Source organism: Camelus ferus, chromosome 4 (assembly GCF_009834535.1).
Source record: "Camelus ferus isolate YT-003-E chromosome 4, BCGSAC_Cfer_1.0, whole genome shotgun sequence".
NCBI classification, from domain to species: Eukaryota; Metazoa; Chordata; class Mammalia; order Artiodactyla; family Camelidae; genus Camelus; species Camelus ferus.
In genome coordinates this window covers 57,452,787-57,465,871 of record NC_045699.1, presented here as the reverse complement: position 1 = coordinate 57,465,871, position 13,085 = coordinate 57,452,787, and the positions used below count along the sequence as shown (strand labels likewise).

At 51.4% G+C, this 13,085-nt stretch overlaps 1 protein-coding gene across 5 annotated transcripts in view; it reads right to left on the bottom strand.

Annotated features, from left to right (window-relative positions):
• Positions 1 to 13,085, bottom strand: part of COL27A1 (collagen type XXVII alpha 1 chain) — a 142,390-nt gene that overhangs the window by 104,501 nt on the left and 24,804 nt on the right. For 4 of the 5 annotated variants that reach the window (XR_004319439.1, XR_004319438.1, XM_032478266.1 and 1 more), the window contains exons 6-7: positions 3,790 to 3,843; positions 2,587 to 2,640 (exon numbers count right to left, since the gene is read on the bottom strand). Coding sequence is in view for 3 of the 5 variants with exons in the window: in XM_032478266.1 (XP_032334157.1) it covers positions 2,587 to 2,640; positions 3,790 to 3,843 (108 nt within the window). In the remaining 2 variants the exon portion in view is untranslated. The remainder of the gene's footprint in view (positions 1 to 2,586; positions 2,641 to 3,789; positions 3,844 to 13,085) is intronic. The other variant, XM_032478265.1, reaches the window with a different exon arrangement.

The following is a 13,085-nucleotide window of genomic DNA, read 5'->3' as shown; positions in this document are numbered from 1 at the left end:
TGCACAGTGGGGCTGAGAACTGGGGCTGTGGATGTCCCTCTCCCCAAGCCCCCAGTAAGGTCCTTGGCATTTAACACTAGGGTCAGTACAGGGCCTGGTACATAGGTACCTATTTACAGAATGACAAAGAATGAATGAATGAGGCCTATTTAGGCCTCAATTTTCTCAGCTGTAAAATGGGCACAATACTGCCTAACTCCTGGAGGCTACTGTGAGGAAAGAATATGATGAGGGACAGTTAGCCTTTCTGTCACGCTAGTCAATGTGGTAACCTCTAAACCAAATCTCCCTTTCTTCTGCCTATTTTCCTCCATGGCCCTTTTCAGCTTCTAACACCTTGTATTTTTACTGTTTCTGTTGACTTCTCTCCCCACAAGACTGCGGGCCCTGAGGGAAAAGGGCTTTTTGTCCATTTATTCAGCTCAGTGTCTGACACACAACAGGCATTCAATCCCTTCTGTTGAATACATGAATGACTAGGGTTACTGGTGTCCCTCTGAGGTGCAAAATTCAAGGAGCAGAGGGGATGCTGCCCTCCCCCTCACCCACTGATGTTCCTTCTCCCTCAAGGCTCCCAACGTGAGATGATGCAGAAAAACCACCCCACAGGATCAGGGCAAAGTGGCTACTGTTGTCACCAAAGACGCTTGTGGGAGGAGAGACTGCTGATAAACAGTGACAATTCCAGGCATGGCCGCTCACCGCATTGGTCCTTCTCCCTGACCCCTACCGTTGGTCAGCGGTCCCTGCCTTAGGACCTGAGCTCCCCCATGCTCTGTCCACCATCCTCTGTGAGCAGGTGACACTGGCCTGCCATAATCAAACCCCTCTGTGTTTGCCTAGGCTGGGGCCAGAGGGACTCAGTACAAGTGGCTTTGCCAAATGATACTCTTAATTTAGAAAAGATGTCTCTCCCTGCTCAGGTGAGCTGGTTCCTTTGGGCTGGGGGCTCTGGGCCTCCCTAGACATCTGCTGAGAGCAAGAAGGCCTGGAACCCCAGGCAGGAGCCAGTTTAGTCTGTTTTTCCATCTCCTGCTTCCTCTGCTAGACTCCTACCCCCATGCAGAACGAGACCACCACTGGCTGCTTTATGAGCCGGGACTGGAAGGAGACTTTCCACTCACACCTCATCCATCAGAAAGTGCTGGAGCCCAGAGGGGAAGTGAGTGGGGAGAGGGAGTCCCTCTGCGTCCCTTGAGCCAGAAAAGACCAATTTCCCCAGCTCACAGACTGCCTGTTTGGCTCTGGCCACAGAGGGTGGAGGAGAAGGGGAGGGGTTGGGGAGGAACATGATGCTCCAAGTCCCTGTGTGCTACAGGACCCTTAGAGCATGGACAGGATGGAGCCAGGAGATACCAAGCTGTCCAGATGAGAACCAGATGGCTTAGAGAGAGGGTAGCTGTGGCCAAAGCTGGGAGCCAGGGTGGAAGCTTAAGACGTGGCCCTAGGCTGAAGTATCTACTGGAAAACTCAACAGCAATGGAAGGTTTTCCTGCAAAAAGCAAATGACCGTTGGCCTGCACGGTCCTCTCCGTTTCCCAAACACCTACTATGCACAGGCCCTGGGCTAGGCTTAGCAGGGAGAGTGACAAACCAGATCTACACGTACTGGTTGGTGAGGCTGGACTTGGGGCTAAAAATAACTCAGCTAAGATGGCCTAAGAGGTCCTTGAGCAGAATGGAGGCACTTGGCCTGAAGGCAGGGGTTCCAGGAGGGCTTCCTGAAATAGGCGCTACTAGAGTTGAATCTGAAGGATGGGGTGCCCTGGCTGGGAAGCTGGAGAGGAATCCAGGGGCACTGGAAGCCAGAGACCCACCATCTAGAAAAGTGGCAGACCTTCCCCCAAAAGCAACTAGAGGGGTAACTCCCCCAGCATGACTGAAGCAGGGATGGGAGTGGGGATGGAATGACAACAGCTTACAATGTATAGAGAAGGCATTGCTTTTATAGAGCATTTCTCTGCAGTGTAACAGGGAGGGATGAATATTAGACCCAGAGAGGTTACTGATTTGCCTCAGGTCACACAGCAAGGAAATGGTGGAGCTGGGAGTAGAACCAGATTTACCTCTCTCAAACTCTATGCTCCAGGTCTCCCTCTGGGTTTACAGCCCCAGGGGGCTCAGGGAGGAGGGTGACGGTCTCCATCCCAGGTTGGAGGGGGCTGAGACTCAGAGAGGGGACGCATAGGCCCAGGTCACGTGGCCGGTGGGAGGTGGAGCTGGGCTCATGGGGGCTCCCCTGGCTCTGACAATACGCCTTCCACCACCAGGAGTGCCCCCTAGGATGGCCTCCCTGGAGCAACTGGCCCCAGAGAGGAAGGACAGCAAACCAGAGCCACTTCTTGTCACATCTCCTTAGCCATGGTAAGGGGACCTCCTCCAGGCCAAGGTGCTTCCCGCCCCCAGGCAAGCACAGACACTTGGAAACGTGTCTCCCCTCCTGCCATCGTCCCTGTGCCCCAGGGAGCTGGGCCGGGGCAGGGGAGAGGAGGGCAGGCAAGCGGGCAGCACGTAGCGTTCCTGCCTGAAGAACCTGCTTGCTAGGAAGCCCACCAGGCAAGGCAAAGCATTGACAACAAGGTGTACCTTTCGTCCAAGAGGTCCTGGATTCCCCGAAAGCCCAGGCAAGCCCATGTCGCCCTGAAAAACACGGACAAGGGGATGAGGTGGGGGAACGGAAGCTGACACTCCTTAAATTTAAAGAGTGACCTCCCAAGGCCAGCCGGTTGTTTGCAGACAGGATTCCTGGAGGCCTAGAGGCCTAAGAGGAGACTCTGAGCAGGGGTGAGGGCAGCCAAGTGGGTGGGGTATCCAGCCCCCTCATCACTTAACTCAGCCGCTCCATTTGATCTTGCCTCCGGCAAGCCACCCGCCTCTGGGGCCTCTGTTTTCTCATCGGCAAGCTGGGCCCATCCGCCTGGCTTATGAGCTTCCAGTGAGTAGCAGGTGGGATGTTTCCACCCAGTAAGAGTTTGCTGAGTGAGAAAACTTCCCATGAAAACATGAGGGGACGAGCCACTTGTGTCTTGGAGAAGTCGACAGGCACTGTCCCCTCCAAGTCCCCCTGCACAGGAGGCTGGGCTGAGAAGCAGTGTTCCTGCCTGTCAGGAGGGCTCTTGGGTTGTGTCCAGAAGGAAACAAGACGGTCTCGAGGATTCCTCCCATGATATGGATGTCTGGGACAGAGAACAACCTTAACTGGAGTTCTGGGTTCTCCTGCCCTGGCCTGTCCTGCGCTCCCTCCAGGCCCCTATGGGGTGGGGACTTCAGGGATGGGTCAAATCCTTTGGCCTAAGTATTCTCTCTTCCATGGGAGAACCTTCTGGTTTCGGCCCTGAGTCTCAGGCCCATTCCCTTCCCACGTCCTGAAAATCCACAGACCTGTCTGCTCAAACTAACAACCTCAGAGGGGACTTTGAATGTCTGTTGGAAGCTTCCTGGGCATGTTGCTACCAAGAAGCTTCTGGATGCCGAGGGTCACCTAGCAGGCCCTGCAGAAAGCCACTCAGAGCATTAGGCAAAAGGACATTCACCAAAGGTGTGTCCACAGGCAACATCTTTTGTCGGGCTTCCTGGTTGCACGCCGAAGGCAGAAGTGAATGGCTTTGGGTTTGGTGTAGGGAAAGCTGAAAGGCTTTAAGGAGAAAACAGACCCCGTCCTTTTCTACTTCCCATCTCCTGCCTTTGTCACGCATTGGCCTCTGTCGGGAGGGTTCACTCCAGAGCACAGCGGTTTCCCTACTGTCCACCCCGCAACGTCCCTGAGCGCTGGGGTCCCTGGAAACCTACCTTTGCCCCATCGTAGGCCTTGCCTGGTGAGAGCCCCGGGTCCCCTTTCTGTCCCTGAAACAAAAACAATTCCACTTTGGCCACTGAGTCGTCTAAAGAGGCTGTCTCCCCACCAACTCTGCTCAAATCCCTGTTCCCTAATCAGATGCCCTCCCACCCACCCCGCTCACACTCCTCCACAGGGTCTTCTCCAATCCCATTACTCCCCTGCACCAACACCTTCCGTACATCCCCACCTCGTCTGATGACAAAGTCCTACTCCTCCTTTGGTGTCCCAAGTCTTCCATCACCTGGTCCCAGCCATCCTGTCCAGACTTGGCTCTCCTTCCACCAGCCCCACCTACAGATGGGGTCCCTCTGCCCATCCCCTGACCATAGTCCTTCCTCGGCCAGGCCCTGCCTCAGGCAGTCACCCCCAACAAGAAGACCACTCCCCAGTCATCATTAGCCAAACCATAAACTTTCTCAAGATACAGCTTGACTATGTCCTCCCCAACCAAACTGTAGATGCCTGGGCCCCCCATACAGGTGACATGTTCCCCTGGGGCTCACACAGAGGCAGGCCTGATTCTTTTTGTTTTTCCTGTCTCCTAATGCTCTCACCTCACCATCTCTAATTGCCTAGGGCCAGTACCCTAACAGCCACTCCTCTGTGTACAGCCCTTCACAAATCCCTCACCTCACTAGGTTCCCAGAATAACCTGATGAAGTGGGCAAGGGAAGTGTTATTACCCCATAACACATTCAGGGAAACTGAGGCCAAGAGGAGGAAAGGGACTGTCCAGGGCCCCAAGTTGAGGCACTGGCAGAGCTGAGATAAGGACTCTGAATTTGTGACTCATAGCTCTGTGTCCTGGGACATCCTGGGACCCGACAAGTTCAAATAGGCAGTGAACAGAGGAGAAACCGGCAAGCAGTGGGTCCCCGGTCAGAGACAAGCACTCATTGTGCCGAGCATATGGGAGCATCCCCATCACAAGGATCTGGACCCCTGAGAGCACGTGCTCAGGAAAGGACCCGCCAGCCACGTCTCTTCCAGGGCTCAAGAGGGCTCCCGGCTGTGCCAGGCTTTTTGGCCCAACTTGATCAAATTACTCAGGAGACAGTCCTTTGGAAAGTCAGTCCCCCTGATGTCACCTTCCAAGAACCTCTGACCCTTGTCCCTCACCCTCACCCCCAAGCTCCCTCTCCAAGCTGAGTACTGAGTCAGAAGTCCTGGGGAGAAGAGACAGACTCACAGTAGGACCACAGGTAAGTCACTTCTCTCTCTGAGCCTCGGTTTCTCACCTTTATCACGGGGACTGCACAGCATGTGTACCTGTGCGCGCATGCGCGAGCGCATGCGCACGCGCACACACACACACACATGCACACATACCCACTGGCATCCCAGATTCATGGCAAAGAGCCAGTGAGTTAATGCGACACGTGGGAGGGGTGGTTTGGCCAACTTTAATAAGTTCCCATTTGGTTCTTTTCTTCCTCAGGACTCAGACCCTCCAAATCTTGACTCAGACACTCTCCACAAGAAATCACTGCATTCCAAGCAGGACAGAGCCTTAAAGAGGGAGGGGCGCCTTTCACTGCCCACCTACCGAGCGCCCAGAGCTGGCCAGGCCCACTCAACACAGCGCCTCGTTAGTCCTCTTACACCCACCTGTTGCGCCGCAGGACCAAGGCCAGGCTCAGGGAGGCCAAGTCACAGCCTGGGGTGGCACGTAGGTAAAAGGTGTCAGGTCTTACTAAGTCCAAGCCCCTGGTCTATCTGACTCCAGAGCACTTGTTTATGAATGGGAAGCCTGGATGCTTCTCCCACACGACCTCCGGCTGCCCCAGGCTATAAGCCATTCCCTCCTTGCTAGGACCCCAGTTCTCTGTCCACCTGGGCCCCTCCAGGTCACCTCTGCAGGACCTGCCTCTAGGATCTACTACCTCCCACCGCAGCTGCCCCTCACCGACACTCTCCCACCCTCGGCTGCTCACAAGCCCCGTTCCAATGCCTTTTATGTCCATGTGCAAGGCCAGGCCCAGGGCTACCCAGGATTCCAATGGCCAAAAAAGGACAGCAGCTTCTCCCCGCCCCACCCTTGCCCACCTCAGTCTGCAGCCAACAGAGGAGCTGGGCTTAAAATGCTTTCATGGTGGGCCTTCATGCATCCTGTTCTGTCATTTTACAAAAGGGGAAACTGAGACCCAGAGTCTGTATCTGGGGCATTTTAGTTCCTATGGACTTCTCTCTGCATTCTCAGCAGCCAGCACAGTGTTTGGGATGTAATCCCTGCCCGGGTACAATATCAACAAACACACGTACTCACTGAACATCTACTGAGAGCCATGTCTCGCAATGCGCACAGAGGATACCACAGTGGGATCAAGACACAGCTCGTGCCTGTAGGGCCCTCTAAAGGGAGTCGCCAGAGACTGGTAATGATAATCTGCACTAGCATTTACTGAGTTTTCTTCTAAGCCCTTGACACATAAAGCTATGAGGTAGCAATGATCACTATCCCCATTTCACAGATGAGGAAACTAAGGCATAGAGACGGTGAGTTATTTGTCCAAAGTTATACAAGTGGGATTTAGACTCAGGAAGTCCACTTCTGGAGCCCCAGGTCTTTACATTTCAATACACTGCAGATGAAAAACAATGACCCAGTGATACGTAGAGTATGAGAGGAAGTCAGGGAGAACTTGACCTAGACTGAGAGTGAATCCCTGAAGGGAGTTACAGCCAAGTTAAGGCTGGAGAAAGACAAGGTGGGAGCCAGATGAAGTTTGGGCTCCAAGGATGCTCAAGACATCCTTAGTCAGCTAAAGGTGTGCCTTCTGGGATGAAGAAGACTCTCTGTCTTCCCAACCAGACTCCTGCAAATTTTCCAGTAAGAGATATGAGGAATATATAAGGTCTAATTAGTTGTTTACACCTTGGTGAGGTCATGAGAACCTGGCTGCCAGACTCAGCTCTTTAGTCAATAACTCTGTGTGACCTTGAGCAACGCCCCTTTCCCTCTCTGTGTATGGAACAGTAGACTTTGGACTAGTTAACAGAGCCTTGCAGAACTAGAAGATGGTTGAGAAGCTATATCTTAATAAATACTACAAATACAACGGGAATAGAGATTATGAGCTTCTTTCCTGCAGGTGGGTTGGGAGGTGGAGAGAATAGAAGGCTTTGGGCGATGAGGACTTGAGAAGGGCTCAGACAAAGAAGGAACAAACCACAAAGGACTGAAAAATTCTGGGCCAGAAGTCCCCTGTGTAAGTTATCTCTTGCAAGATAATAAGATTCTGAGGACCTAGCACAGGGCTTGGCCCAGAAGAGGCATCATAAAAATACTTCTCAAATGAGCAAATGATTAAATGGAGTCTCAAGAGACAGCTCTTGGGCTGGGATTAGGTCAGATCTGGCCCCAGCCCTGGAAGGTTCTCTGAAGATTCACTATGCTTCTCACCATCACCATTACTATTTCATGTGTTTAGAAGTTCTGGCCACGGCAATAAGGCAGGAAAAACAAATAAGATCTAACCTTTGAGGAAAGTGAGACAAAAATATGTCCTTTTTTTGCAAACATTATGCGTGCCTCTCTAGAAAATCCAGGAGAAGTAACTGAAATACTGTTAGAACTAATAAAATAATTCAGTAAAGGGCTTGGTTATAAAATAAACACAAAAAGTACAAATATACAAAGTGAATAGTTCTTTTCAATAGCTGAAAGCCAGCTATAAAATATAATGGGGAAAATATTCCATTCATAACAGGAACAAAAATATAAAATTTCTAAGAACAAACTTAGTAACAAATGTGCAGAGTTTATGCAATAAAAACTCTAGTAGTTTATTATTAGATGTTTTAAAAACTCAACCAAATGGGAAGATATGCCATGGTTTTAGACAGGAAAACAGTATTTTAAAGATGATAATTCTTCATAAATTAATAAACATATTTAATACAATTCCAAGAAAAACTCCAAGAGAGTTTTTAAAGGAAATTATTAAGATAGGCATAAAGTTCATCTGACAGATTAAATAGCCAGAACTATTTTTTAAAAGTGGAGGAGGGAGACACACAGTATAAAGATAAAAAATGTCATAAAAAAGCATTTTACTAGCATAAAAATATACAAACAGAGCAATGAAACATATTTGAATGGCCTGAAATAGACCCTGGTCTATCATATAATAGTCAGTGAAGGAAAAGTTATTTAATAAATGGTCAACTATTGGGGGGAAAATAAAGTTATACCTCATACCCATCCCATGAAGATTAATTCCAGATGGTTTAAAATTTTAAGAGTACAAATGATATTATGACATGACTAGGGATATAAATAAATATCGATCTTGTCTTAGTATGGGAAAGAAATGTCTAAGTATAAAAAAAAAAACCCATACATCTTACATATGGTAGAGTTCTCTCCAATCTGACATGTTATTAAGTTCCTAATAAGTGTTAGCTATTATTGTTAGTTAAAAAAAAAAAGGTAACACTTCCATTTGTGAAAATTATCATGAATACTCTTAATAGGCAAACAGTAAACTTAAAGATATTTGTAAGGTAGATGAAGCCTTAGTAAGCCTAAATATATAAACACAAATAATTTTTACAAATCAAGAACACACCAGAAATTAACACAACATTCTAAACTGATTATACTTCAATTAAAAAAAATCAATAACAAAAGACAGCCCCCCAAAATGAACAAATTCATATATGGTGAAATGTGAATAGAAAACAAATGTAAGAAAAACATTCTTCTCATAGATGATCGATGCAACGAAGTGAATTGAGAGCAATAATGAATGATCTTTTTCAAACATCCTCCTCTAATGCTAGCAGTGGCATGGATCAATTCAATCTTTCCAAAAGGCAATTGTTAATAAAATAACAGCTGAACACTTACGCAAGGCATATTTAAATTATTCATACACATGTATGTATACATGTATATATATATATATGTGTGTGTGTGTGTATGCATGTATGTATCTTGATTAATATATATTGCTTAATCCACAGAGAAAGGCTAAAGAGCTATGGAACTGAATTCCCCTGCGGCTAAAACTGGAGTCAGGCAGTAGAGGGTTCGAATGTTATCTCTGCCACTTATCAGAAATAGGCAAGTTACTTAGCCACTTTGGACCTTAGTTTTCTCATCTGTAAAATGGGAGTGTTAACATCTGCCCTGCAAAGTACGTAAAGCTCTTGGCCAGTCCCTGGCCCAGAGGCTGCTCAAAATACCATCAATGCCTGTCACTGGGCAGGGCCACTACAGGAAGCCTTCTTTCTTCTTGATACTTTACAGACTTTTCCACATTTTCTTTAAGGAGCATGTCCTATCTCAGTCATCAGAGAAAGGGGGAAGGTAGGCTGGGGCCTGAGGCCCAAGAGTACTGTCTAAGGGCTGACTCCACCTCAGCTTCTACCAGCTCTGCCAGCAGTCACCTGGGTCACTAAGCACGGCCCCTCCTGCCTGCCCATCCTTCCCAGGTACCCGAGGGCCCATGGTCATCCTGGGTAATTCATTGCAAACTATGCAGGCCAGAGAAGGGATGCGGTGGCCAGCTGCCAGGTGCCCTGTGGCCCAGGGTAGGCACGGGTGGAGCCCCACCCACCTCTGGCCCAGAGCTGCTTACCCCCACCTCAGCCCTGAATCCCGTCTGACTTCACCTGGTCCAGCATCAGCAACCCGACTGGGGCAGCTCGAGGTCTCCTCACTGGCCACCCCTCACCCTGCTGAACATCAACTAAGCTTCTTAAAACGCTCGAGTGGCCTTCGCAAACTCCACCTGATCATGTCATGTCTGCTGAAAACCTCTTGTCTTCCTGCTGCTCTTTGGATAAAGTCCAAAAGTCTTGTCACACCCACCAGGCCTGCTGCCCTCCCCAGCCTCCTCCTGCCCCTTGTCCTGGTCATCTGCACTTCAGACCTTGGTTCAACCTTCCCACCCTCCAGGAAGGCGGGTCTCACCTCCCAGACCAGACCAATTGCCATTTTGTGGGGTCTCCGAGCACAGGTACCTCTCACGTGGAGCCTTTTCCATGGTGTGATCAGCTTTTTTTCCACAAGGGCAGGGACCATACCTGTCTGTGCCCATTGCACATGCCAACAGCTGACCACTTGCCACAGGCCAGCACTGCTCTGAGTAACTAACTCAGTTACACCTCATGACAACCTGAGAGGGCAGCTACTCTTATTATCCCATTTTCCAGATGAGGAGACTGAGACATGGGAAGTTCACATAATGTGCTCACAGTCACAGAACTGGGAGGTGACAGAGCTGGGATGTGTACTTCGACCATTTGGCTGCAGTCTGTGCTCGTAACCACTGCGCTCTCCTGCAGCTACAACCATGGTCGGTTGGACACATGACTCAATGCTGGGCCTCCACAGGCAGCTAATGCCATCCTCCCAGGATTCTGGCCTCTGCTTCATTCTCAACGCCCTTGATCCTGACTCCCTGCGGGAGCTGAGGAACCCTCTTCTTGATGGATCTGAACATGGGAGGTATGGGTATGTGGTGCATGGGGAAAGCCTTGGGCTCTGGAGGAGGCAGGTGAGAGTGAAGCCTGGCTCTGGCCTGTACCAGCTCTGGAGCCCTGACGAGTGTCTTCTGGCCGGCAAACCCCAGGACAAGAAACACAGCCCCGCCACTGCTGGTCACTGCAAGTCATTGGCCCTTTGGGTCTTCACTCCCCTGGGACAGCGGGATGAAGTTTCTCACCCTTGCTCTGTCTCCTCTTTTTGGTTTCTCAGTCCACCGGTCTCTCCCATCCTTAGTCTGGCAGGGGGATTCTCAACTCAGAAGGCCAAAAGCTCCCATGGGCTCAATAAATATGGTGCAGGATGACCTCACAGGGACCCACCCAGACAAAGGGCAGGATCCCTGCCACCACAGCAGGCCCTGCCTGTTTGTCTAATTTTGCCAACAACAGCACATAGTAGGTGCTCAATAAATGTTTGTTGACTGAAGGAAGACGAATGGATGGGTGGCCCCAGATGTGGTTCTAGAAGCCAACGCCATGCGGAAAAGGAGGAGCCAGCACAGGGCTTGGAGGAGGCCAGCCCTACAGTCCCACCAGGTCACCTCCCAGGCCCCCAAAGGATCTGGTAAACAGTGAGAACCCTCTCCCCAGAATTACACCCATTCCTGCAGATCCACAACATTCTCTTCCAGTCTCAGCTAAGTCAGGAATTCCAACCGGAAGAGCCTCTCTTTAACCCTGTCCTGGCCATGCCACAGATGAAGAGCATCCCGGGGCCCAAGCCCAGCTGACCGGGGCCACCCATCCAACTGACCTGTCCTGGGTCTACCTCTGCTCCCCGTCTAGCCTCCCAGCCAAGTGTCCAGGCAAAGGGCATGACTTTTCCCCTTGGCATTTTATACAAGTTCTAATTCAGGTGTATTTTCTGGAGCTCACACCCTTCTTTGTTTACACAGGAGCAAGCTGGAAGCCTGTCCATGAGGCCCTGAGTCCACAGGTCCCAGCCCTGTGGGGCAGCGGGGGGACTCACCTGCTCGGTCTGAGCCTCCCTCCCCACACCCAAAGTTGTTCCTTAAAATGGAGGGGAAAGCAGCTGGCAGGTCCTCGTCCTGCCTCTGCACATCTGCTGGCAGGATGGGAGTGGGCTACAGGCCAGACTAGGGCTGAGGCCCTGCCGCATGGGGCCAGCATGGCCTGGGGAGAAGCTGATGGCGCATCTGCTGCCACAGAAGCCTGGGGTCAAGTCTGGGAGCGGGAGGGAGCGGGAAAGACCAGGCAGGCCCAGAGCAGGCTAAGAAGGACGTGTTCCTGAGCAAACCAGGCAATCAAAGCAGCTGCTGACCCTCAGCATCTTGATGTAGCCACGGCCTGGGAGACCTGGGGCCTCTGCAAAGTGGAAGTCTCCAAAGAGCTCCCCTTTCTCTGCCTGACCCATGGGGGCTGGTCTCACTGCCAGTTCCGAGCAGTGTCTTAATCTGCCTGAGCCTTTGTTTCCCCATCTGTAAATGGGCGCAGTATCTCCACCATCTCATTAGGTCTTTGTCTAGGAATCAAACTGGACAGGCTGCATGAAGTGCATCCAGAGCACCAAGCACACAGTAAGGGTCCAATATTATCATCTGTGTGTGTGTCTTGTTAAAACCCAGGGTACCTCCAGGCAGCTGCTGGCCCCCGAGCCTGAGGCCTCTGTGCTTGCCCTCTAAGGAAGGACCCCGCCCAGCCCTGGAGCCCTGGCCATAGTCACACACCTACAGGGGCTGAGGCGAGGCTCTCCTGCAGCTCTGCACAAGGGCTCTGCGCCAGCGCTCGGGTGCCATATTGTCACACATCCAGGGTGGCCTGTGCACCTTTGTCCCAAACTTCCAGACAAACCGGCAGGTGGAGGAGCTCTGCTCCAGCAGTCAGGACTGGCCTTTGGAGGATGCTCAGCTGTCAATCACTGCATGAGCTGGGGCTACGAGACCTTTGTCACTGGGTTAGCAAAGAAGGACCTTGGGCTTGGGCCAACCAAAGCCCAGCGGTGCTCTTCACCTGGTGACCCCACGGTTGACAGGCTGGGTGGCCTCTGTGCCCTTCCTGGCCTCCCCACACTCTCTGGCACAGTTGCTGTGCTCTTGGCTTCCCTGACCCTGCGTCTTCCTTCCCCTCCTCCTATTTCTCCAGCCATTCATCGAGACTTCTCCCAGTAACCTGCATACGGCTGGCCCCTCAGAGTGCTTCTCACTCCACGCACCGCCCTGGACAGCTCTGTTCTCTGGCGGCGCTCCAGGGCTGGAGTCCTCACACTCATCCGAGCACCAGTCACTCGGGTTTCTGGTCTCATCTAAAGTCCAGAGGTGGCATCTCTGTGCTGGCCACCTCCCAAGGCTCTATCTCCAGCTCAGAGCCTTCCTGAGTTTCAGAATGCCCATGAATCAGTTCCGCCTGGCTGTGTTACAGGCTCCCAGAGGCAGCACTGTCTTATTCCTTCTACTGGGTTCCTTGGTTTGGTCACCTAGACTAACACCAGGGAGTCACCATCTCTCTCCTCTCATCCATCCCTGACTCCTCTCTGCCTCATCTCCACATTGTCAAGGCACCCGCTTCCCCTCCTCCCACAACACGATGCGGGTTTGTATCATCCCAGGTCCTCCTGACTGCTCTGGTCCCCACCCTGAGTCCATCTTCCACACGGCATCCAAGGATCTTTCTCAAGTGTGATCTTTCCGTGTTCCTCTCCACCTCAAAACTTGACATGCCTCCCCAGGGTGTGTCTTATGACCCCTCTTCCTGATCCCTTTGAGGGCCCTAGTTTCCAGCTGCCCTTCTCCCC